The 26,939-nt window shown below is 44.0% G+C and overlaps 1 protein-coding gene across 2 annotated transcripts in view; it reads right to left on the minus strand.

The window, feature by feature from the left end:
• adgra3 (adhesion G protein-coupled receptor A3) overlaps positions 1-4,544 on the minus strand; it is a 158,343-nt gene extending 153,799 nt beyond the window's left edge. The window contains exons 1-2 of one of the 2 annotated variants that reach the window (XM_048544047.2): positions 3,784-4,544; positions 2,910-3,166 (exon numbers count right to left, since the gene is read on the minus strand). In XM_048544047.2, the coding sequence (XP_048400004.1) occupies positions 2,910-3,163 (254 nt within the window). In that variant the 5' untranslated portion in view covers positions 3,164-3,166; positions 3,784-4,544. Of the gene's footprint in view, positions 1-2,909; positions 3,167-3,745 lie in introns of both variants that reach the window. The other variant, XM_048544038.2, reaches the window with a different exon arrangement.
• Positions 4,545-26,939: the final 22,395 nt, after the last annotated feature.

Below are 26,939 nucleotides of genomic sequence, written 5' to 3' on the forward strand. Positions count from 1 at the left end.
ACTACTGGTTGAGGAGAGATAGAGTAGATTGGGCTTACGGTCTACGGAATTTAGAAGAATGACAGGCAACTTTACTGAAACATGTAGGAATCTTAGATGATTTGACAAGGTAAATGTGTAAATGTGTTTCCCCTCATGGGACAGTCCAGGATGCTAAGACACAACCTCAGAATAAGACAGCACATATCTAAAACAGAGATGAGAAGGAATTTCTTCTCTCAGACATTAGAGAATCTGTTAAATTCTTCACCATAAAGGGCTGTTCAGGGTGAGTCATTAAATACATTGAAGGCTGAGATAAACATATCTTCATCTGTAAGGGAATCAATGGTTATAAAGAAAATGGAGTTGTTGGTTATTAGATCATCCATGATCTCACTGAAAAATGCAGCATACTCATTAGGTCAAATGGTCTGTCTCTGCTCTTTTGACTTATAGTCTTATTATGAAGATAACATTCAGATCACTTCTTCTAATCTACAGAATCCAAAATAACTTTTTTGAAGGCATGAAATCCTTATTCCATTCCATAGGTACATTTTAGTCACCTATAAATCATCATACCAAGTAGGTGATCAACTCTCCAACCTTTGCCAATATCAATCTCCACCCATCCAGTAATTGTACATAGGAAATGTTCTCTTGCTGGAGCATTGTGAATATAGGAGGTATAATTAGTCATTTTGCAGATGACACCAAAATTAGTGGTGTAATGGGCAGCTGTACAGGACATTGGTGAGGCCAGTTATAGAATACTGCATACAGTTCTATTTGCTCTTCTACAGGAAGGATGTTGTTAACCTTGAGAGGGTGCAGAAAAGATTTACAAGAATCTTTCCAGGGCTGGAAGGTCTGAGTTACAGGGAGAAGCTAAATAGGCTGGTTTTTTTCTCCCCTGGCATCAGAGGCTGACAGGTGACGTTACAGAGGTTTATAAAATCGTGAGGGGCACGGATAAGGTGAATAGCCAAGGTCTTAGGGTGGGAAAGTCCAAAAATAGATGGCACAGGTTTAAGGCAAGAGTGGAAAGATTTAAAAAGGACCCAAGGCATAACTTTTTTCAGGCAGTGATTGGTGCATGTATGGAACAAGCTGCCAAAAGAAGTTGTAGAGCTCGGTACAGTTACAACCTTTAAAAGGCATCCGTAATAGAAAGGGTTTAAGAGGGATATGGGCCAAATGCTGGCAAATGGGGCTAGGTCAGATTGGGATGTCTGATCAGAGCAGACAAGTTGGACTGAAGGGCCTGTTTCTGTGCTGTATGATTCTATAACTCTATAACTCAGACTATGAACTCAACAAGGTATCTAGAAGGGAAAACAAAAACTGAAATTGTTGGAAAAGCTCAGAAGGCCTGGCATCACTTGTGAAGAGAAATCAGGCCTGAAAAGTTAATTCTGATTTCTCTTCACTAATGCTGCCAGACCTGATGAACATTCTCTATAACTTCTGTTTTTGTTTCTGATTTACAGTATATGCAGTTCTTGTGGTTTATAGATGAGGAAAACTACAAAATCTATATAACAAATCTTTTTGCATACAGTCCTCATACCTTGAAACACTTTCATTTCAAGTCATAATTTTGTGATAAAAATAAAACAGTGAATGAGTTTTCTTTTCTAATGTTGGTTTCCAGTGTCTGAATGTAAATAATTAAAAAGCTGGGCTGCTTGAGGTATAATCGTGCGTTTTCTTCTGCTTGCACTTGTAGGATTGGTATCATATTCCATTTGGGGATTTAATAATCATGTAAAAATCCCATGGTCGAAACAAATTCTGTCTAACAGGCACATCCATTATAGAAATAGCTTCTGCTAGTTCAAAACGTTATTTCAGCTGCATAGCTTAGTTTGAATACAGACTTTTCTAATTAACAATTAGCAGTTTAGTGTGGTTTTTATACAAAAGAAACACATGCCTAAGCTTTTCTTCACCATATCAGTGCATCACATCGTTATTGCCTGAAGCACATGAATCTACAGTTCCGTTAAAGAATGGTTGAACAAAATCAAAGAGAATACTCATTATTAAATCACATGAAAAGAAACTTTATTCAACTTCATGAATAAGCTTCCTACCATTCAAAAACTTTTGTGTTTACTATTTTATAGATACTGCACCTACTGCAATGGCGCAAAGCATTTCAGTTTATACCAACGTTAAACTCGTGTTGAGAGAACCGGGCGTCAATGCCCAACATGAAATCGAAAAAGTCTCATGGAGGCTTCATTCATGCTATGATTGATGCATCAGTGGGGACTTAATCGCTCACATCAACATATCCATTCTTGTCCATCGATGGTGCACGCACATAACAACATATAGATCAATATCTCTTAAAAAAAATCTGCTTGCACACCTCTCCAATCTTTGCCATCAACATGTGTAAGTTTTTTTTTGAAAAAAGCGATATACAAGTTGTTGGTGTGCAGACTATGACCTGGAGTTATAAAAGTGTGCATTCAATTAGTGCCAGAAACGTGATATTACATGAATACTCTAACATAATAGATGTTGTCTGGATATGCAGATCCTCTTTAATTCAGAAAGCCAACATGGGCATCTATTTAAACAACAGTCTTTACGGTGACTATTTCAGTCACCAGTTTTTTTACTAAATGAAGAGACGGTTCACCAAACTGCCTTTTTGATAGTTGGGTAATTTCGGTGCATCCGCCTTCTACTAAACACTGGAAACTCGTTGGAAAGAACAACATTGTTGTCCCTTAAATAAACGTGTTCTTGCACCATCATATGAGACTTCCAGTTTGAAATTAACAGTTTTGGAAGTGTATTTTAAAACCGGAGCGAAGCAACGCACGTTGAACTTTGCCACAAGTTCAAACGTCTAAGATACAAAGCACCCGCTCCCCAAATCCTTACAAAGACTGTGAATACTTGATACTTACAGAGTAACTGTCCTGTTGGGAAGGGTATCCAGTGGGAAAAGCTCCGTCAACTCCAGGTTGGTACACACTATTTTTTTGTCCGCTGTCCCAGGGACCAGGGTGACTGCCGGGGAGGAAGAGGAGAATTTCCCGGTATTTTTTGGACGTTCCTCCAAGCGTTTGCAGCCACTCGGAACCGAAATGCAACCACCGACCACCAACAATAGAACCACCCCTGACAGCTCGGCGCACACGGCGGCGATAAACGATTTCATTTTCTGCAAATACAGTCACAGGCTTCAGCCGGCGTGAATCTCAGCAAGACGGACAAACTTTCCGGGGTTTGCGACTGTGTGCGCGTTCTTCCCCCTCTAAGGACGAATGGCAAGCCCATCCAACAGGGCCTGGGGTGCACAACAATTCTCCATTCAAAAAATCTGAACTGGAAACGGCGTAGCACAATCTTTGCACACATACACGCCTCACGGTTTATAGAGAGGGAAAAAAAATTAAACATCGCCAGTGGGCTCCCGTTCTTCAATCGGCGTCATGTTTCTTTTTTATTCCGCCTCCCCTCTCCTTCAAAGCCGGATCCCACCCGGAATCAGTCCACATTTACTCGAGCAGCTCCTAGAACAGCAACATGGGGGGGACAGAGAGACTCTCCCCCACTGAGTGAGAGTGTGTGCCTCTATCTGTAGGGAGGGGGTCAGCAGTAAAGCTGCAGCTCCCAGCAGCAGCACCAACCCCACAGGCTCTCACACAAAGAAACACGGAGCCTTCCCCACATTGATCTCCAGACCCCTTCCCCAAACACCTCCCACACTACCCCCCGCCTTCACTGCACAGCAACAAACCTCCCAGCAGAAACACAGATAGATAGAGAAAGCCGCACATCAAATTCGCGTCCTCTTCTCAAGTAAATGCAGGGCTTTTTTTTCTTCTCTCTCCAAAATAGAGTCCAAGTCGGAAAGATCTTGCAGCGTGTTCTTCCAAACTTTGCGTCCTTTCGCTACAAAGTGGGGGCGGGGGAAGATAGACACACGATTGGTGCGGATTTGTTTTTGTTGTCTGCTTTTTGTTTCCTTTCACGGATGTGCCCAATGCTGAGGTTTGCTTCTCCAGCCCCTCTCTCCGCGGGTCTTGTGGACAGTTTGGGATTTTGGTTTTGTTTTGTTTTTTTTCCGGCTGCTTGTGTCCCGCCGTCTTTTGTCTGCGCCGAGCTCGATCCTGGATGGGGGGAGGGAGGGGGTTGCGGTGGGAAAGAAAGTTAGCGTCAGTGGAGACGCTCGTTCCGAGCCGCAGCCTCCATGTTGAAGTGTTTCCAAGTTGGCAGAGAGTCCTTCCCTCTGTCCCTCACACAGCCCCGGAGTGACCACTGCTCCTCAGTCACCGGGTCACACCTCTCATTGACTCCTGAACGGAAGGCCAGGCTGACATAACCGCGGTGAAGTTTTTCCTCCTTGCTGTTTGCACTTACCCGCGGACTGCCGGCAGTGGCTTTCCCTTTCCCAAATTGAGCAATCCAGCAGGTTAACTGCGGGCAGACTACGGATTTCTGGGTTAAAAATCACCGAGTTCCTGGTACCAAGGTTGAAATAAAGTGCGACTCATGTTTCACATTCCTGCGCAGCAACCGCGATTGCATCGCTTTAATTGGCTGCGAGACGCCTTGGGATAGCCTAGGGTCGTGAAAGTCGCTATATAAATTTCTCATTTATTATATTCCCGCAAGGCCGCGGGGTTTTGGTGAGTAAGCGTGAAGAAGTGCACTCGTCAGAAGTCTGCGATTCTTGCCAGTGTTTGAAGAACTGCGTTTTGTAACTTCATCAATTTAGAATTAGGCCCGAGAGTGCGGGGAACTTGGTGACATTTGGCTGATGCAAGAGCCCAGGCTGTGACACAGTAATAGAGTGTGAAGCTGGATGAACACAGCAGGCCAACCAGCATCTCAGGAGCACAAAAGCTGACGTTTCAGGCCTAGACCCTTCATCAGAGAGTGGGATGGGCTGAGGGCTCTGGAATAAATAGGGAGGGGAAGGCGGACTGAAGATGGAGAGAAAAGAAGATAGGCAGAGAGGAAAGTATAGGTGGGAAGGTAGGGAGGGGATAGGTCAGTCCAGGGAAGACAGACAGGTCAAGGAGGTGGGATGAGGTTAGTAGGTAGGAAATGGGGGTTCGGCTTGGGGTGGGAGGAAGGGATGGGTGAGAGGAAGAACAGGTTAGGGAGGCAGAGACAGGCTGGGCTGGTTTTGGGATGCAATGGGTGGAGGGGAAGAGCTGGGCTGGTTGTGTGGTGCAGTGGTGGGAGGGGATGAACTGGGCTGGTTTTGGGATGCGGTGAGGGAAGGGGAGATTTTGAAGCTGGTGAAGTCCATATTGATACCGTTGGGCTGCAGGGGTCCCAAGCGGAATATGAGTTGCTGTTCCTGCAACCTTTGGGTGGCATCATTGTGGCGCTGCAGGAGGCCCATGATGGACATGTCATCTAAAGAATGGGAGGGGGAGTTGAAATGGTTCGCGACTGGGAGGTGCAGTTGTTTATTGCGAACCGAGCGGAGGTGTTCCGCAAAGCAGTCCCCAAGCCTCCGCTTGGTTTCCCCAATGTAGAGGAATCCACACCGGGTACAATGGATACAGTATATCACATTGGCAGATGTGCAGGTGAACCTCTGCTTAATATGGAAAGTCATCTTGCGGCCTGGGATGGGGGTGAGGGAGGAGGTGTGGGGGCAAGTGTAGCACTTCCTGTGGTTGCAGGGGAAGGTGCCAGGTGTGGTGTGGTTGGAGGGCAGTGTGGAGCGAACAAGGCGGTCACGGAGAGAGTGGTCTCTCCGGAAAGCAGACAAGGGTGGGGATGGAAAAATGTCTTGAGTGGTGGAGTCAGATTGTAGATGGTGGAAGTGTCAGAGGATGATGCGTTGTATCCGGAGGTTGGTGGGGTGGTGTGTGAGAACGAGGGGGATCCTCTTTGGGCAGTTGTGGCAGGGGCGGGGTGTGAGGGATGTGTTGCGGGAAATGCGGGAGACGTGGTCAAGGGCGTTCTCAACCACTGTGGGGGGAAAGTTGCGGTCCTTGAAGAACTTGGACATCTGGGATGTGCGGGAGTGGAATGCCTCATCCTGGGAGCAGATGCGGCGGAGGCGGAGGAATTGGGAATAGGGAATGGAATTTTTGCAGGAGAGTGGGTGGGAGGAGTTGTATTCTAGGTAGCTGTGGGAGTTGGTGGGCTTGAAATGGACATCAGTTACAAGCTGGTTGCCTGAGATGGAGACTGAGAGGTCCAGGAAGGTGAGGGATGTGCTGGAGGTGGCCCAGGTGATCTGAAGGTTGGGGTAGAAGGTGTTGGTGAAGTGGATGAACTGTTCGAGCTCCTCTGGGGAGCAAGAGGCGGCACCGATACAGTCATCAATGTAACGGAGGAAGAGGTGGGGTTTGGGGCCTGTGTAGGTGCAGAAGAGGTACTGTTCCACGTAACCTACAAAGAGGCAGGCATAGCTTGGGCCCATACGGGTGCCTATTGCCACCCCCTTTGTCTGTAGGAAGTGGGAGGAATCGAAAGAGAAGTTGTTGAGGGTGAGGACGAGTTCGGCTAGGCAGATGAGGGTGTCGGTGGAGGGGGACTGGTCGGGCCTGCGGGACAGGAAGAAGCAGAGGGCCTTGAGGCCATCTGCATGCGGAATACAGGTGTATAGGGACTGGATGTCCATGGTGAAAATGAGGTGTTGGGGGCAGGGAATTGGAAGTTCTGGAGGAGGTGGAGGGTGTGAGCGGTGTCCGGATGTTGGTAGGGAGTTCCTGGACCAAAGGGGAGAAAATGGAGTCTAGATAGGTGGAGATGAGTTCGGTGGGGCAGGAACAGGCTGAGACAATGAGTCGACGAGGGCAGGCAGGTTTGTGGATTTTGGGAAGGAGATAGAAACGGGCCGTGCGGGGTTGGGGAACAATGAGGTTGGAGGCTGTGGGTGGGAGGTCCCCTGAGGTGATGAGGTCATGAATGGTGTTGGAGATGATGGTTTGGTGCCCGCCACAACCGCCCAAAGAGGATCCCCCTCATTCTCACACACCACCCCACCAACCTCCCGATACAATGCATCATCCTCCGACACTTCTGCCATCTACAATCCGACCCCACCACCCAAGAAATTTTTCCATCCCCACCCTTGTCAGCTTTCCGGAGAGACCACTCTCTCTGTGACTCCCTTGTTAGCTCCACACTGCCCTCCAACCCCAACACCCCCGGCACCTACCTCTGCAACCGCAGGAAGTGCTACACTTGCCCCCACACCTCCTCCCTCACCCCCATCCCAGGCCCCAAGATGACTTTCCATATTAAGGAGAGGTTCACCTGCACATCAGCCAATGTGGTATACTGTATCCATTGTACCCGGTGTGGCTACCTCTACATTGGGGAAACGAAGCGGAGACTTGGGGACCGCTTTGCAGAGCACCTCTGCTCGGTTCACAATAAACAACTGCACCTCCCAGTCGCGAACCATTTCAACTCCCCCTCCCATTCTTTAGATGACATATCCATCATGGGCCTCCTGCAGTGCCACAATGATGCCACCCAAAGGTTGCAGGAACAGCAACTCATATTCCGCTTGGGAACCCTGCAGCCCAATGGTATCAATGCGGACTTCACCAGCTTCAAAATCTCCCCTTCTCCCACCGCATCCCAAAACCAGCCCCGTTCGTCCCCTCCCCCCACTGCACCACACAACCAGCCCAGCTTCTCCCCTTCCCCCCACTGCATCCCAAAACCAGGCCAGCCTGCCTCTGCCTCCTTAACCTGTTCTTCCTGTCACCCATCCCTTCCTCCCACCCCAAGCCGCACCTCCATTTCCTACCTACTAGCCTCATCCCACCTCCTTGACCTGTCCATCTTCCCTGGACTGACCTATCCCCTCCCTACCTCCCCACCTATACTCTCCTCTCCACCTATCTTCTTTTCTCCATCTTCGGTCTGCCTCCTCCTCTCTCCCTATTTCTTCCAGAGTCCTCACCCCATCCCACTCTCTGATGAAGGGTCTAGGCCTGAAACGTCAGCTTTTGTGCTCCTGAGATGCTGGTTGGCCTGCTGTGTTCATCCAGCTTCACACTTTATTATCTTGGATTCTCCAGCATCTGCAGTTCCCATTATCAGTGACACAGAGTCATCGTCACGCTGGATAGTGACAGGCAGCTTTAGTCAACCAGAGACGTTCGGCACACTGGCTCAAGACAAAGCCATCTAGCGGTTGAGGAGGCATTGGACTACAGCGTACCATTAGATTTAGTGCTAACCTTATCGATTTAACAGATGTTTATGTTAAATTCCTTGTTCCAAAAGTTCCAACATCCTTCTCGCCCGACAACAGTAAGTGTCTCAGGAATCCTACTGATCTCTGCACTCACTCGCCCTGGTCTCTGTCTGGTTTGTAATCTTAACATTTAGTGGAGGTTGGGGAGAAGGGAAGAGGCACTACCGGGGACTTGCAGTAGCTCCTGTTGTAAGGAGCAGAGAGGCAGTACCGGAGTGGCCGAGTAAACCAAACCTCTCGCTTATCTGCCACCATGACAGATATGGAAATTTGAATTCAACAAACATTTTGAATTAACAATTAATCTAATGACAACATTGTCATAAAAAGGTATCAGAGATAAAGGGTCTAGGCCCAAAACGGCAGCTTTCCTGCTCCTAAGATGCTGCTTGAAGTGCTGTGTTCATCTACCTCTACACCTTGTTATCTCTAGTGCAATAAAAAATCTGGTTTACTAATGCCCTTAAGGAGATATACCATCCTTATCTAGTCCAGCTAACATGTTATTCCAGACACATTCAATGTAGTTTGCTCTTAATAGTCTATCAAGCCACCCAACTGTATCAAATAAGTATGTAGTCTAAACAAAGAATGAAACCAGACCATCTGGCTTTGACACAGGCATGCAAAACATGACTGAGAAACAGTGCTGTCAGCCCTACACGTAGTAACATCTGAGGGCCTGTGCCTAAATTGGGAGAGCTGTTCAACAGCCTAGTCAAGCAAGAGCCTGACATAGTCATGGAATCATACCTTACGGTCAATCTCCCGATCACCATCATTCCAAGGTAGTCCTGTCCCACTGGCAGGTGGGGGCAGAGCAGTACCTTTTGGGAGGAAGTTGACCAGGCTGTCATCAATATTTAACCTAGACCCCATGAAGTCTTCTAACATTAGGCCAAACATAAGCAAGAAAATCTCCTGATTATCATTGTCTGTTTTCCTAGGTTGATGAATCATTACAACTCCATGTAGTACAGTACTTAAAGAAGTACTGAGGGTGACAAAGACTTAGAATGTACTCTGGGGACGTCAAAGTCCATCACCAAGGGTGGTTCAGAAGCACCACGACTGACTGAGCCATCTAAATCCTAAAGGACATATCTACTCGACTGGGTCTGCAATTGGTGGTGAGACAACAATCCAATTGACTTCAGTCCCATGGTCACAGATGTATCTACCCCATGATGGTATCAGTAGAAGTGACCAATGCAGACTCCTAGTGGATACAAAAACCTATCTTCATATTGAGGATAACTTCATCATACGGTGTGGCTCTACCATCGTGCTAAATTAGACTTCACACAGATCAAGCAACTCAAAACTGGGCTTCGGTGACATGTTATTGACAATCAATAGCAGCAAAATTGCACCAGTACCATCAATGGACAGTGCAGGAGAGCATACAAGAAGCAGTATCAGGCACACCTAAAAATGAGATATCAGCTTGGTGAGACTGAATATCTGTGTGACAAACAGCAGAACAAAGAACCAAGAAAATTACAGCACAGGAACAGGCCCTTCGGCCCTCCAAGCCTGCGCCAATCAAGATCCTCTGTCTAACCTGTCATCTATTTTCTAAGGGTCTGTGTCCCTTTGCTCCCTGCCCATCCATGTACCTGTCCAGATATATCTTAAAAGACGCTAACGTGTCTGCGTCTACCACCTCCGCTGGCAAAGCGTTCCAGGCACCCACCACCCTCTGTGTAAAGAACTTTCCACGCATATCTCCCTTAAACTTTCTTCCTTTCACTTTGAACTCATGACCCCTCGTAATTGAGTCCCCCACTCTGGGAAAAAGCTTTTTGCTATCCACCCTGTCTATACCCCTCATGATTTTGTAGACCTCAATCAGGTCCCCCCTCAATCTCCATCTTTCTAATGAAAATAATCCTAATCTATTCAAACTCTCGTCATAGCTAGCACCCACCATACCAGGCAACATCCTGGTGAACCTCCTCCGCACCCTGTCCAAAGCATCCACATCCTTTTGGTAATGTGGCGACCAGAACTGTACACAGTACTCCAAATGTGGCCAAACCAAAGTCCTATACAACTGCAACATGACCTGCCAACTCCTGTACTCAATACCCCACCCAATGAAGGAAAGCATGCCATATGCCTTCTTGACCACCCTATTGACCTGCGTTGTCACCTTCAGGGAACAATGGACCTGAACACTCAGATCTCTCTGTTCATCAATTTTCCCCGGGACTTTTCTATTTACTGTATAGTTCGCCCTTGAATTTGATCTTCCAAAAAGCATCACCTCACATTTGCCTGGATTGAACTTCATCTGCCGTTTATCTGCCCAACTTTCCAGTCTATCTATATTCTGCTGTAATCTCTGACAGTCCTCTTCACTATCTGCTACTCCACCAATCTTAGTGTCATCTGCAAACTTGCTGATCAGACCACCTACACCTTCCTCCAGATCAATTACATATATCACAAACAACAGTGGTCCCAGCACAGATCCCTGTGGAACACCACTGGTCACAGGTCTCCAATTTGAGAAACTCCCTTCTACTACTACCCTCTGTCTCCTGTTGCCTAGCCAGTTTTTTATCCATCTAGCTAGCACACCCTGGACCCCATGTGACTTCACTTTCTCCATCAGCCTGCCATTGGGAACCTTATCAAATGCCTTACTAAAGCCCATGTATATGTCATCTATAGCCTTTCCCTCATCAATCAACTTTGTCACGTCCTCAAAGAATTCTATTAAGTTGGTAAGACATGACCTTCCCTGTACAAAACCATGTTGCCTATCACTGATAAGCCCATTTTCTTCTAAATGGGAATAGATCCTATCCCTCAGTATCTTCTCCAGTAGCTTCCCTACAGGCTCACTGGTCGATAATTACCAGGATTATCCTTGCTGCCCTTCTTAAACAAAGGGACAACATTAGCATGTCTCCAGTCCTCCTGGACCTCACCCATGTCTAAGGATGCTGCAAAGATATCTATTAAGGCCCCGGCTATTTCCTCTCCCGCTTCCCTCATGAACCTGGGATATATCCCATCCGGACCTGGGGACTTGTCCACCTTAATGTCTTTTAAGATACTCAACACTTCCTCCTTCCTTATGTCAACTTCACCTAGAGTAATCAAACATCTATCCCTAACCTCAACATCTGTCATGTCCCTCTCCTTGGTGAATACTGATGCAAAGTACTCATTAAGAATGTCACCCATTTTCTCTGACTCAGCGCATAACTTTCCTTCTTTGTCCTTAAGTGGGCCAATCCTTCCTCTAGTTACCCTCTTGCTCTTTATATGTGAATAAAAGGCTTTGGGATTTTCCTTAACCATGTTTGCCAGCAATATCTCATGTCATCTCTTCGCCCTCTTAATGCCTCGTTTCAGATTCGCTCTACATTCCTGATATTCTTGCAAAGCTTCAAATGTCTTCAGTCGCCTCGACCTCATGTATGCTTCCTTTTTCCTCTTAGCTAGTCTCATAATTTCACCTGTCATCCATGGTTCCTTAATCTTGCCTTTTCTATCCCTCATTTTCACAGGAACATGTCTCACCTGCACGCTGATCAACCTCTCCTTGAAAGCTTCCTACATATCAAATGTGGATTTACCTTCAAATCTATATTCCTCAAATACTGCCGAATCTTGGTATAGTCGGCCTTCCCCCAGTTTAGTACTCTTCTTTTAGGACCACTCCCATCCTTGTCCATGAGTATTGTAAAACTTACGGAATTGTGGTCGCTATTTCCAAAGTAGTCCCCTACTGTAATATCAACCACCTGGCTGGGTTCATTCCCCAGCACCAGGTCCAGTATGGCCCCTTCCCGAGTTGGACTACATACATACTGCTCTAGAAAACCCTCCTGGACATATCTTACAAATTCTGCTCCATCCTGACCCCTGAAACTGAGTGAATCCCAGTCAATTTTGGGAAAATTAAAATCTCCCATCACCACCACCCTGTTTCTCCTACACCTTTCCATTATCGGTTTACATATTTGTACCTCTATCTCACGCTCGCTGTTGGGAGGCCTGTAGTATAGCCCCAGCATTGATACTGCATCCTTCCTATTTCTAAGTTCTACCCATATTGCCTCACTGCTTGAGTCCTCCATGGGGCCCTCCTTCAGTACGGCTGTGATATCGTCTTTGACCAGCATTGCAACTCCTCCACCCCTTTGACCTCCTTCTCTATCCCGCCTGAAGCATCGATATCCTGGGACAACTAGTTGTCAATCTTGCCATTCCCTCAACCAAGTCTCAGTAATAGCAATAACACCATACTTCCAGGTACCGATCCAAGCCCTAAGCTCATCTGCCATATCTACTACACTTCTCGCATTAAAACAAATACACCTCAGACCACCTGTCCCTTTGTGTTCATCATCAGAAGCAGCAAAAGGTAGACGGAGCTAAGCAATCCTGCTATCAATGGATCCAATATAAGCTCTGTAGTCCTGCCACATTCAGTCATGAATGTTAGTGTGCAATTAAATGACTAAGAGGAATAGAGAGATTTAAAAATATTCCCATCCTCAATGATGGGTGAGCCCCACACACAGGTGCAAAGGGCAAGGCTGAAATACTTGCATCCATCTTCAGCCCGAGGGATAATATATCATACTATCCTCCTAATGTCTTCAGCATCACAGATGCTAGTGTACAACCGGTTTAGCTCCACACTATATCAAGAATGGCTGAAGGCACAGGATAAATGAAAAACCTTGACATGATTGAAATAGTACAAAAGATTTGTACTTCAAAACCTGCTGTGCCTCTCGTCACACTGTTCCAGTATAGCTACAAGACTGGCATCAAAATGACAGTGTGGGAAACTACCCAAGTGTGTCTTGCACACAGAAATCAAATCTAACCTGGCCAAGTGCTGTCCTATCAGTCTACTCTCAATCATCAGCAATTGTGGACTTTAGCAAGGCCTTTGACAAGATTCTGCATGATAGATTGGTTGATAAAGTTAGATCATGTGGGATCAAGGCAGAGCTAGCCAAACAGATACAAAATTGGTTTGACATGAGGAGACAGATCATTGTGGTAGCAGGTTGTTTTTCGGACTGCAGGCTTGTGGCCAGATTTCCGCAGGGAGTGGTGCTGAGTCCAGTTGTATTTGTCATTTATATGAACAATTTGATTGAGAATATAGGAAGCATGATTAAAAAGTTTGTCAATGATAACAAAATTGGTTGTGTGGTAGACAGTGAAGAAGGTTATCTAAGAGTACAACACGATCTTGATTGGCTGAGTCAGTGGACTAAGGATTGGCAGATGGAGTTTAAGTAAATGTCGGGTGTTGTATCCTGGTAGGGCAAACCAGTGCAGGACTTACACAGTTAATGTTAGGGCCCTGGGGAGTGTTGTCACACAAAGATACCTGGGGCTTCAGATACACAGTTTCTTGAAAGTAGCTTCACAGGTGGACAGGGTGGTGAAGAAGCAATTTCGCATGCTAGCCTTCATTGGCCAGAGCATTGACCGTAGAAATTGAAACATCATGTTACGCCTGTACAGGGCATTTGTGAAGCCGTTTTTGGAGTACTGCATACAGTTCTGGTTGCCGTGCTATAGGAAAGATATTATCAAATTGGAAAGGGTGCACAAAAGATTTACTCAAATGTTACTGGGACTGGAGGGTTTGAATTATAAGGACAGATCAGATAGGCTATGACTTTTTTCCCTGGAGCCTAGGAATTTGAAAGGTGATCTTTTTGAGGTTAATAAAATCACAAGGGGCATGGACAGGGTGAATAGCAAAGGTCTTTCCTCTAGGGTAGGAGCATTCAAAACTAGAGGGCATAGGTTTATGGTGAGAGGAGAAAGATTTAAAAAGAACCTGAGGAGCAACATTTTTCACACAGAGAGTGGTGCATATCTGGAATGAACTGCCAGAATAAGTGATGGATGCAAGTACAATTATAAATTTTAAAGACATTCAGACAAGTATATTAATATGCAAGATTCAGAAGGATATGGGCTGAATGCAGGCAAATGGGGCTAGTTTAGTCTGGGAGGCCTGTTCAGCATGGACAAGTTAGACTGAAGGGTCTGTTCCCAACTTGTGTGACTTTGTGATGGAAGGGATCACAAACTGTCCTATCAAGCAGTACTTGCTTAGCAGTGTCTTGCTCATTGATGCTTAATTTGTGTTCCACAAAGGCAGCTCACTCCTGACCTCATTACAGCCTTGGTTCAAACATTGACAAAATGCTGAATTCCAGTGATGAGATGAGAGTGACTGCCCTTGGTATGATGCAACTTTTTACCAAGTGTGATGTCAAAGAGCCCTATCAGAACTAGGGTCATTAGGAAAACTCTCTGCTATTTGTTGCCATACTTAGTACAAAGAGATTTGTTTGTGGTTGCTGGATGTCAGTAATCTCAGAGTCAGGACATCTCTGCCGAAGTTCCCCAAGGTCCTGCCAGAGGCCGGAATGTCTCTCGGTACTTCATTGATTATCTTCTCTCCGTCATAAGGTCAGAAATGGGGATATTTGCTGATGACTGCACAATGTTCAGTATCATTCACAAATGTTGCAGATGCTGGAGCATTCTTTGTCCATACATAGAAAGACCTGGATAACATCCAGGCTTGCACTGACTCGTAGCAAATAACATTTATGCCGCATACATGACAGATAGTTATCATCTCCAACAAGAGAAACTTTATCATTGTCCTTTGTCCATTGCAGAAACTCTACTAACAATATCCTAAAAGCATTGCCCTTAACCAGAAAGTGAACTGAAATAGCCATATACTGTGACTACAAGAGGAAGTCAGAGATTAGCAGTTCCACAATGAGGAATTCACCTGTTGTTTCCCAGAACCTGTCCTCTATCTGCAAAGGACAAGTCAGAAATGTGATGAAATAGTCCCATGTCAGCATACAAAACAGAGACAAGATAGGTCACTTGGCCCATTGAGCCCACTGTCCAATTCATTAGGATTATGGCTGATTTGATTTTTACCTCAAGTCCACATTCTTGCATATCCCTGATAAATTTTCCATCTCCTTGATAATCAAGACTGTTTACCTCTGCTTTAAAAATACTTAATGATCTACATCTTTTGCCTTTTGAGGAAGGGAATTTCAAAGAGTCACAGCCCTCAGAGAGAAAAAAAATCTATCCTCACCCCGTGTTAAATGGGCCGCCACTTATTTTGAAATTACAACCCCTAAGCCCACAAAAGGAAACATCTCATCTCAACGTCTGACCAATCAAGCCTCCTAAAGATCTATGTGTTCAATTAAATCACCACTGACTCTTCTAAGCATCAGAGGATATAGAGCTAGCCTGTCCAGCCTATTCTGATTCCAGGTGTTGGGCTAATAAATCTTCTTTGAATGAATTTCAACTCATTAACTCCTTCCATAAGTATCATGACCAATACTGTCCATAGTGCTCCAGATGGAGTCTCACTAATGTCCTCACTTGTCTGGATGAGTGCAGCTCCAGAAGCTGGACACTGTTCAGGACTAAGCATCTTGCTTGATTAGCACCACATTTGTAAACATCCACTCCCTCCACGACAGATGCTCAGTAACAGCATGTGTACCATCTATAGGACGTACTGCCAAAATTTATTAAAGCTCATTCAATACCATCATTGAAACCCATGACCTTCACAACCTAGATGGATGAGAGCGGTAGACACATCTGAACACCAACACTTGCAAGTTCCCCTCCAAGTAACACACCACCCTAACTTGGAATTATATTGCTGTTCTTTCACTGCTGCTGAGTCAAAATCCCAGAACTCCCTTCCTGACAGCATTGTAGGTCTTCCAACAAAAGATTACAGCAGCTGAAGAAGGCAGCTCAACACCACCTTTTCCAGGGCAATTAAGAATGGGCAACAAATGCTGATCAAGCCAGAGATGCCCATATTCCCATGAATCAATAAACAAGTAGAACAGTTTTGTGTTATTTTTTAGTGTCTTTGTAGTCTTTGGCAGCCCAAATAGTAGCTTGTTTAGCTGTCTGTAGTAGTAACCCTTCCAATCCCAGATAAAATTAAGCTTTAAACACCAAATTTTTAGCTGCTGAAGTGGGCTGGATTGGAGAATGTGAGTAAGTCATTGGACTCTATTGTAACAGAGATAATGGGAACTGCTGATGCTGGAGAATCCAAGATAACAAAGTGTGGAGCTGGATGAACACAGCAGGCCCAGCAGCATCTCAGGAGCACAAAAGCTGACGTTTCGGGCCTAGACCCTTCGTCAGAGAGGGGGATGTGGAGAGGGAACTGGAATAAATAGGGAGAGAGGGGGAGGCAGACCGAAGATAGAGAGAAAAGAAGATAGGCGGAGAGGAGAGTATAGGTGGGGAGGTAGGGAGGGGATAGGTCAGTCCAGGGAAGACGGACAGGTCAAGGAGGCGGGATGAGGTGGTAGGTAGGAAATGGAGGTGAAAAGTCTGCTGGGGCCCATTCAAGCTGAAAAACAGTTTTGCATTTCCAAAGCTAGATAGGTGTGTTCTAATTACTTGGTGCGTATAAAATTACATGACTAGAAAAGAATGCATTCTGCCTGTTAATTTCCAAATACTTTCACTTACCCATTTCTCGCATAATCTTCTTATTCCTCTTTTAATATTTCCCGCACTCACTACCTCCCTGAGCATTCTGTTCCACTGTTCAGAACCTTTTATCTGCAATGAGTTAAATTTAAACAATCTGTACACCTTCCCTCATCTGAACTTGAACCTTTGTTCTGTAGCACTGTCATTAGTTATTTGATACTGAAGAAAACAGATTAAACATTATTCAATTTTTTGGTAGTCAGTTCTTTGATGACTGAGGTAAGCTCTTTTTGTTTGGAGTGAGCTTCCACGACGGAAACATTTGATTCCATTTACCCCAGCACGTGAATCTTTGTCATTCAACTGAGACTTCAACTGGTATTTCCATTTAGCGTCAGCAATTCAATACTTCATGTAGGAAATATCTTTATAGGCAGCTCTTTGACATGCTTCCTTTGACAAGTTATTCCAAAAGAATAGGCATCCATTTTTTAACCTTTTAAATGTTGCATTTAAGCAATCTTTGTAATCTATGTTGCTGATCACAAAACGATTATTTGTCAGGTGTCGATGAACCATTAAAATCCTTTTGGATTTCCTCATCTAACATTTACACTCAGTGACCATTTCAGAGTTGGTGGTGTGGCAAATATCAAGAAGGAAAGCTTTAGAAAATAGAATGACATCGATGGGCAAGTCAGACGTTCAGAGCAATAACAAATGGAATTTAACCCTGGAACGTGTGAGGTGATGCATTTTGGCGGGACTAATAAGGCAAGGGAGTACATGGTGAATGGTAGGACTCTAGGAAATATAGAGGACTCTAGGAAATATAGAGGATTAGAGACATGGTGTGGACGTCCATAGATCTTTGACGGCTACCAGCCAGGTGGTTAAGATGCTTAAAAAAGCATATGGGATACCTGCCTTTATTAGTCAAGGTATTGAATACAAGATCAGGAAGGTTATTTTAGAGCTGTATAAGACTTTAGTTAGGGTGCATTTTGAGTACTGAGTACATTTCTGGTTGCCACATTATAGGAAGGATGTGACTGAATGAGATAGGATACAAAGGACATTTACCAGGATGTTCTCTGGGCTAGAGATTTCAGGTATGAAGAGAGACTAGATAGGCTGGGGTTGTTTTCTGCAGAACAGAGAATGCTGAAGAGGGAACTTGATTGATTTGTTTAAAATTATGAGGGACATAAAAACTAACTGTACAAGTTTTATATGGATGTAAAAGGAAACATTTTAGTGAAGGAAAATGTAGACTCCTTACAGTCTGGATTGGGAGAATTGATAATAATGAACAAAGAAGTGGTAGCACAATTAAACACCTTATTTTGTTGTGACTTACAGAAGAAGACACCCAGAGATGCTAGGAAGCAAACAGTTACTGGATGAATTGATGGAAATTTATATTATTTTTAAAAAGTGCTGACAAAATTAATATGACTGAATGGTGATAAATCACCAGGGCGTGATAATTTCCGAAGGTACTGATAGGTGTAGCCATGGAATTTGTTGATGCATTGGTTGCCATTTTCCAAAATGATGTAAGGCTGTCCAACAAAGCAGTGACCGTAGACCCAGTAACTAAATTAATGGTTGTACAATGGCCATTGATGGTGACTTCTGCACTTGCATGTGGATCACCTGGTTGATAGCTTTAAAAAGATCATGCTGTTCAAACCAAATGCAAGTTTCCAGGATGAATAAGGAGCTGCAACTAGAGCTTTCTAGGGTGTGATGGAGGCTTTTTCCCTGTCTGTGTTGCATTTTCACACTATTCTAAGACACTGGACACATTTTCCTCTTGTGTCCTTATTTCTACCATGTTGCACTTTCAATTCTGTGTAGCCTCTGGCAGAGCTGGAGCTTATCAACTTGCCTGGGCCGCTTTACTGTCTGTGGGGACTGTAGGTGGGTTAGAACAGAATGTGTAGCTCATTTGGGCTATTACTGGTCTCCTGCAGTACTTGATCCAGGATTAGCTTTCTGCTGCAGGCTTTCCCCTGCTGCCTTTATTTAACCTGTCTTTTAATGTGAATGTCTTGGGGACTTACTTAATAACTAGCGTTTCCCATTTTCACCTGCCACTGGGATCTGCCTGTTCTGAGGTTTATATGTTCTAGCCTACTGCTTCAGTGTTGGTGTGTGGCTGCTGCTGGCCATTTTAATGCTGCCACTGGGTTGTAAGATCAGGCCCAGGACATAGATGAAGGTGATTCTGTCTTCACTGGTCAATAGTAACTTCTTTAATTAACTATTTACAAGACACACAAGAGGATAGAGGAGGACATTTGAAAAAAATCTTGCAGGTTCAATCCTGGGTTCAACTGTGTCTCACATTATCAAGCATCACTGATGCCATATTGTAATCATTTGCATAACAGGATTTAACCATTGCCGTACCTCAATTTGTTCCACAGTGCTAAACATAGAAACATAGAAAATAGGAGCAGGAGAAGGCCATTCACCCCTTTGAGCCTGCTCCACCATTCGACACAGCCATGCCTGATCGCCCACTCAATAGCTTAATCCTGCTTTGTCCCCATAAACTTTGATCCCATTCGCCCCAAGTGCTATACCTAGCCACCTCTTGAATACATTCACTGTTTTGGCATCAACTACTTCCTATGGTAATGAATTCCACAAGCTCACCACTCTTTGGGTGAAGAAATAGCTCCTCATCTCCGTCCTAAATGGTCTACCCCGATTCCTCAGACTTGTCACTCCTGATTCTGGAGACGTTCACCATCAAGAACATCCTCCCTGCATCTACCCTATCTCGTTCTGTTAGAATTTTATAAGTCACTATGAGATTTCCCCTTCATTTGTCTGATCTCCAGCAAAAACAATGCTAACCTAGTCAATCTTTCCTTGTGCGCCAGTCCTGCCATCACTGGAATCAGCCTGGTCAACATTTGTTGCACTCCCTTGAGAGTACGTACATCCTTCCTCAGAAAAGGAGAGCAAAACTGTACACAATATTCTAAGTGCAGCCTCACCAAGACCCTGTTTAACTGCAACAACACATCCCTGCTCCTATACTTGAAAACTCTCGCTAACAAGGCCAACATACCATTTGCCTTCCTTACTGCCTGCTGCACCTGCATGCTTACCTTCAGCGACTGGTGCACAAGGTCATCCAGGTCCCACTACATAAGCCCCTTTCCCAATTTACAACCATCCAGGTAATAATCAGCCTTCTTGCTTTTGCTTCCAAAGTGAATAACCTCACATTTATCCAAATTATACTGCATCTGCCATTGATTTGCCCACTCACCCGATCTGTCCAGATCATGATCAAGCATCTCTGCATCCTCATCACAGTTTACCTTCCCACTCAACTTGGTATCATCTGCAAACTTTAAGATGTTACATTTTGTTCCCTCATGTGAATCACTAATATATATTGTGAAAAGCTGGGGTCTAAGCACTGATCCCAGTGGCACCCCAACAGATATTGCCTGCCAATCTGAAAAGGAAACATGGTGTAATAATTAACAAACAGCTCCATTATTGCCCTTACGATGGACAGAGTTCATTAATTAAATAGTTGAAGATGGCTGAACCTATGCCATTTCACTGAGGAACTTACAGGTGTTCATGTTGCACAGTGGTAGTGTCTGTACCTCTAGGCCAGGAGGCCTGGGTTCTAGACGCCCTGCTGCAGAGGTGTTTCATGACAACTCTGAACAGGTTGATTAGAACTTATGTACGCCAAGGAACTTATGGGGAAGATGTGGTTTAGTGTCAATATCACTGGACTAGCAATGCAGAATCCCAGGCTAATTGGTCTGAAGACATGGGTTTGAATCGCACCTTAGCAGATGGGGGAAATTTGAATTAAACTAAAAGCTAGGCTAATGATGAACAATGTTGATTGTCATTTTAAAAATATTCTCAGGCTCTTGGGCACTTGCGGTGCAATGGTAGTGTTCCTACTTGTGAGCCCATGAGGCCTCTTGTGCTCCAAAGGTGTGTCGTAATATCTCCGAGCATGTTCATTAGAAAATATCTGTCCTGAGGAATTCCTGCACTGATGTCCTGTTTATTATGCCTCTTTTGGTCACATTTGGAAATTTTATGCTAGAATCCCATTAAGCCAGCATTTTAATAATTGCAATGATAAACGGTCAGAGAAAATACTTGAAAACAAAACGCAAACACAAACTTTAAACTGGACAATCTGGCTAGTGATTGCACAGCCATCAATTCCTCTTGCTTAAGCCACTGAATGGAATTAAAAAGGTTATGATTACTGCTAGGAAAATCAAGACATTATTCTAAAAATCTTCTACTTCAGCAATTCTTTTAGGGCAAGTTGGCTTGCTTCCACTATAGTTTGTGGGTTCTAATTTTACTACTAAGGAGTGATCTGCAGATTGTGCAATTTCTGTGGCAGGTAGTATTTGGAGCTTCAGGCATACAAATTATTGGGAAGTTTTTGCTTCAAGTTCATCTCTGCATGTTCACACTAAAGTCTCTCCATGTGTTTCTTGCATCCCCAAAAGGACCTTCTTCATTTTGGCTTAAATGGTATCGGGGCATTCTACTGTCAGAAAGGAAATGATTCAAATCAGCTGAAAAGGCATGCTCCACACCAAACAAGAATATAACTGTGAATGATATTGTATAGACTGAGACTATTTAACTCCTCTTGTTTGCTGTGACAATATTCATCCAGCTATAAATCAATGCCTGAATAGCAATTATGTGAGTTGGAAATTGACTGAGTACTTACAACTCGGGTGTGGCTCTGAAAATATCCAAAGGTTGAAGAAGTCTGCAAGAGTACAGAGTGTAATCACAAAATACAGTGTGAGTGGGGAACGTTGAAAGCAAAGCAAGAAGTTGAAAATTTGACGACAGTGAGGATTTGATCAGAAGGGGAAAGAGATACTCCTTTTAGTTAACTTAATGAATTTAAAATAAATCAGTGTTTACATTACACAGAACTGTCATTAATTAAGCATACAATAAAAGTTTAGATAAAGATTGCAATTTTAGAAGGTGCATCCTACCTCTGCCATGTGAATTTTCATCACTGCTAAAGTGGAAATTAGCCAGAGACAGTGGCCAAGTGAAGGCAGAACAAAGTAAGATGAACTGCTGGAGTTTACTTGGAGGCTGTTGTTTTTGAGACACACAGGAAGAATGAGTACCAGGAGTCTCTTCAGTCAAACACTCAAAAGGTAATGCAATCAGACAGCCATGGAATTCTGTTGTAGTTAGTGCCAAGAATCAGGCCACAAGACCTTGTTACAGAGTGGTAATAAGTTTGCATAAATTTCAGAGCAGCTTATCCATCTTGAATTGCCATTTTGCACATATCAGTCCTTGTGGAGACAAATTTTTTTTGACATTGAGGATCCCTTCATCATACCTTAGGCCAAAAAATCTTCAGCTGTTTCATCAATGACTTTCCTCCATCATAAAGTCAGAAGCGGGAATGTTCTCTGATGATTGCACAATGTTCAGCACCATCTGCGACTCCTCAGCTAGTCAAGCAGCCCAGGTCCAAATGTAATAATTCGAAGTCAGGAGCCAGACATGGGCTGATATATCGCATGGAGCATTCATGTCACACAAGTGCCAGGCAACGGCTATATCCCATCAAGAGAAAAACAAACCATCTCTGCAACTGATTGAGGAAGAAATGTTGCAGATCACTGACACTTGGAAGTCTGCCAGAGTTCAGGCACCTGCTCAGACCGAAGCAGGAGGGAACCCTATGGTGTTGACAATCAGGGACTCTGTCCACATGCACAGGGAAGATCAGGAGTGGTAGTCAGTTATGTAGCATATAATGACCCTCCTAGCTTAGAGTTTGCAAGAATGCATTTATCATATGGGGACTCAGCTACCTCAATAATGCAATTGTGTGATTGCCTCCATGGGCATTGTCCCAACTATTAGCTTTTGGGACTGAAAGACACGGTGACAGGGAACAGGGAAGCATGCTATTACACAAAGTCTTTGAGTGTTAAGAGAGTAAGCTTGCAGCCCCACGTGCAATTTGATCCAATCCACGAGCTGGGTTGCATTGCCCAAAGAGCAACAAAATGTCCTTGAAGCAGAGTTTCAATGCTAGTTGCCAGTGCAACCTGCGATGCTTGCCTGCGTTTTCTAAGAGTCCTGCAAGTGGATCAGAAAAAAGGCATGAGGATCTTGTTGGTTTGGAAAATATTGCATGTCTGATGGTAAGGGGTGCAATTAGCTGGTGCCACTGAATTATGCCCTGAAATAATACAACAAGTGTGGAGGCTCTTTGCAGCCAGCAGCAAGCTGAAGTTAACAGCTACTTTGACTTCCATGCTGAGAATTCTCTGCATCTAGTTTGCTTGGTATAGGTGATAGGATAGGAAACTGCATATTAATGAGTTCAGATGTGCAGTTGATAACATTGTTAACAAGCAATAATTCTCCTTCACAGGCAATTCGCTGCCAATGAGCAAGAATCTCACCTGAACACCTGCAACTTAGTTGAACGAGTTGTTCCTGATGTCATGATTGACCTTGCTGGACTTCTTTGGCACATTTATAGTTGTAGTTACCACCATTCAGACCGCTACAAGATTCCATCCAATATATAGTTTGTTATTTCATTTCAATCTTTCAGTAGGTATTCATGCACGAAATAGTTGGATTTGTTCTTGCCACTCATAAGAGGATTGTAATTAAGTTAATTGTGAGAACTGTACACCAATTTGAAAAGTAGATCAACAGAGCTCCAACCATCTGTTGAACTCCCTGTTCAAATTGTATGCAATGGAACAATGGGCCACACATGGCAAGGTCAGTTGGTAAAGTTTGCTGAGATAGACAGCTAAGTTATGGTGTGGCCTTTGATTGGACTTAATGATAATGCTGATAAAAATAAATTGCCAGTTGACCCAGTAAGAGGGATACGAGGACAGGATTCTTTCATCACAAGGATAGGCAACAGCTCATCTGAAGAAAAATCAAATTCACCATTGCTGCTGCTCTATATGGTAATGAATGTAATATAACAGGTGTTAATCATTTCTATCTAGCATCTTTCCACAGAAGCGTGAGTTTGTTTGACTTTTGGAAGATTGGAAAAGCACACGTTATGACATCTGGAGAGTGCTAAGCTATACAGAACACACAGCAAGATGGTTTCACTGTTACTTCGCATGGATTATTGTGCATTTTGCTTTTGGGCAGAAAATGTAAACTTGGGATCTCGATTGAGCAGAGACCAATGATATTGAGTGGACAGAATTGTTTTCACATGGAATTTGTGACAGCAATGCTGATGAGATCATAGGAAGAATCCATACTTTCCAGTCCCTCCTACAAACAAAATAACATGAATTATGGTAATTATATAATCTATAGTGAGACACGTGGAGAAGGCTGTGTCAATTCAAGCATATCAGCAGTTCATGTAAAATCCCTCCCAAACAAAAGTAAGCTGTTTAAAATTTGGTGACTTCCTCTACTATCTCTTATATTTAAATAAATTCCGTGAATGACTGCACTGTAAGCTGTTTTTAATAATTAAAAATAACATTACTGAAGTGAAGCTGATGAACAGTGGTCTGTCTATGGATTGCAGGGCTATAAATAAAGCTGTGAAGTTCTTCAACTTCACAGAAATGTGAGGAGGCAGTAAAATATTGTTTGTGAGAAAGCTTGTACTCTATCCTTTGGTACAGTAAAGTAGTAAAATTGAACAGTCTTCTTCATTTCTTTCTCATCTTTCTGTCATAGTTATGCACGAGATGGTCAATTTGCACATGAACAGTCAGGCTGCCAACAAAACCAAAGCTCACATGATTATATAAAGTGACAAGGAAATAAGACCTGACCAAGCGAAGAGTTGCTATTCAGAGATTTAAAAGGCTGCTTACAGTCAGCAGAAGACAAGAGAAGGGATATATTAGAAAGGTATTATGACCCCAATTATGAGAATTTTGGACAAACCTTTGTCTTGATTTGGCATTTTAGACCATTGTCACGACCATCGTTGGTTTTCTTTACATTTCTCAATTTTGGTTTGGAACTGTGAGCTGAATTTAAGAGGTGACCTTTGTTCTTTGAGCAGCAGTTTGATTATTTTAAGAACAGAAAGAACGAACAAACTGATATTTGTTTATGGGAACTGGCTAGGAAAGTTAATTGCAGGTCGATTATTGTTCTGTGAACACTATAGATGCTTTAGCACCCTACATGCATTATGCTCAAAGGCAAGCAAATGCTCCGAAGTTAAGAGGGGCCGTCACAGAGAGGCCAGTATTAACTAGTCATACAAAGAGAATGCTGATAAAGAGACAAACTATACATTGATAACGAAATGTGAGGCTGGATGAACACAGCAGGCCCAGCAGCATCTCAGGAGCGCAAAAGCTGATGTTTCGGGCCTAGACCCTTCATCAGAGAGGGGGATGGGGTGAAGGTTCTGGAATAAATAGGGAGAGAGGGGGAGGCGGACTGGAGATGGAGAGAAAAGAAGATAGGTGGAGAGGAGAGTATAGGTGGGGAGGTAGGGAGGGGATAGGTCAGTCCAGGGAAGACGGACAGGTCAAGGAGGTGGGATGAGGTTAGTAGGTAGGAGATGGAGGTGCGGCTTGGGGTGGGAGGAAGGGATGGGTGAGAGGAAGAACAGGTTAGGGAGGCAGAGACAGGTTGGACTGGTTTTGGGATGCAGTGGGTGGAGGGGAAGAGCTGGGCTGGTTTTGGGATGCGGTGGGGGAAGGGGAGATTTTGAAGCTGGTGAAGTCCACATTGATACCATTGGGCTGCAGGGTTCCCAAGCGGAATATCGGTCCGCCTCCCCCTCTCTCCCTATTTATTCCAGAACCCTCACCCCATCCCCCTCTCTGATGAAGGGTCTAGGCCCGAAATGTCAGCTTTTGTGCTCCTGAGACGCTACTGGGCCTGCTGTGTTCATCCAGCCTCACATTTTATTATCTTGGATTCTCCAGCATCTGCAGTTCCCATTATCACTAAAACTATACATTGAATTGGTTTTTGTTAGTCTCCAGTGATCCTCTAGCCATTGACACATTAAAAGCAATGAGAAAAAAATCCAGTCTGTAAGAAATAAGTGAGTATTTCTTAGAGCTACCTGGAAACTGATACCATGAATTGGTGACTTAAGAATTCAAGCAAGACATGCAGTTTGTGAATAACTCCATTAAGCAGGGAATTAAGAAGGCATGGCACCCATTGTGAAACCATTGAAGTGGCAAATTACAATTCTTTATTTTTCTTTCAATTTATCCCTTAACTGTAGCTGTCTATCTGTCTGTGGGTGTGAATGAGGTTTACGATTAGATTTAAGTCACAGACATTAATTATGTTACCCTTTTATTTATCTTTGCTTTCTTAAAGTTATAGTTTTATTAACAAGTTGTAAATTTTTGTTTGAGCAATAAACTTGGTGTCTGAATCTGTTACTTGTAAAGTCTGGTTGGAACAACTAGATGATTTTGAGAGTCATTAACTGTTTTAATTTTACTGTACTTTGATAGGGAAGTATATCATAAGGTCATAATCAATTAAAAAATAGAATTCATGTAAAAACCATGAGTAAGAAGATAAGTAGTAGGATTCCATGGTGAGATCAAAACATCTTAAAAAATTACTAAAGCTATTTAAACAAAGCAAGCATAGGCAATAATGAGATAGTAGGAACTGCAGATACTGGAGAATCTGAGATAACAAGGTGTAGAGCTGGATGAACACAGCAGGCCAATCTCCCCTCCCCCTACTGCATCCCAAAACCAGCCCAGTTTGTCCCTTCCTCCCTCCTATCCCCTCCTCTCACCTCAAGCCCCAGCCCCATCTCCGACCTACTAACCTCATCCCACCCCCTCAACCTATCCGTCCTCCCTGGACTGACCTATCTCCTCCCTAACTCCCCACCTACATTCACCTTTACTGGTCCATCCCCGCCTCCTTGACCTGTCTGTCTCCTCTTCACCTATCTTCTCCTTTATCCATCTTCTATCCGCCTCCCCCTCCCTCCCCATGTATTTCAGAATTCCCTTCCCCCCCCCCCACCATTTCTGAAGAAGGGCCTAGGCCCAAAATGTAAGCCTTCCTGCTCCTCTGATGCTGCTTGGCCTGCTGTGTTCATCCAAATCTACACCTTGTTATCATAGGCAATAATGACTTTGTAGGTATACTGAATAGATAAAATAATGATCTGAACCATATACATAAACTATAAACAACAATGTTTAGGATT

Source organism: Stegostoma tigrinum, chromosome 1 (assembly GCF_030684315.1).
Source record: "Stegostoma tigrinum isolate sSteTig4 chromosome 1, sSteTig4.hap1, whole genome shotgun sequence".
NCBI classification, from domain to species: Eukaryota; Metazoa; Chordata; class Chondrichthyes; order Orectolobiformes; family Stegostomatidae; genus Stegostoma; species Stegostoma tigrinum.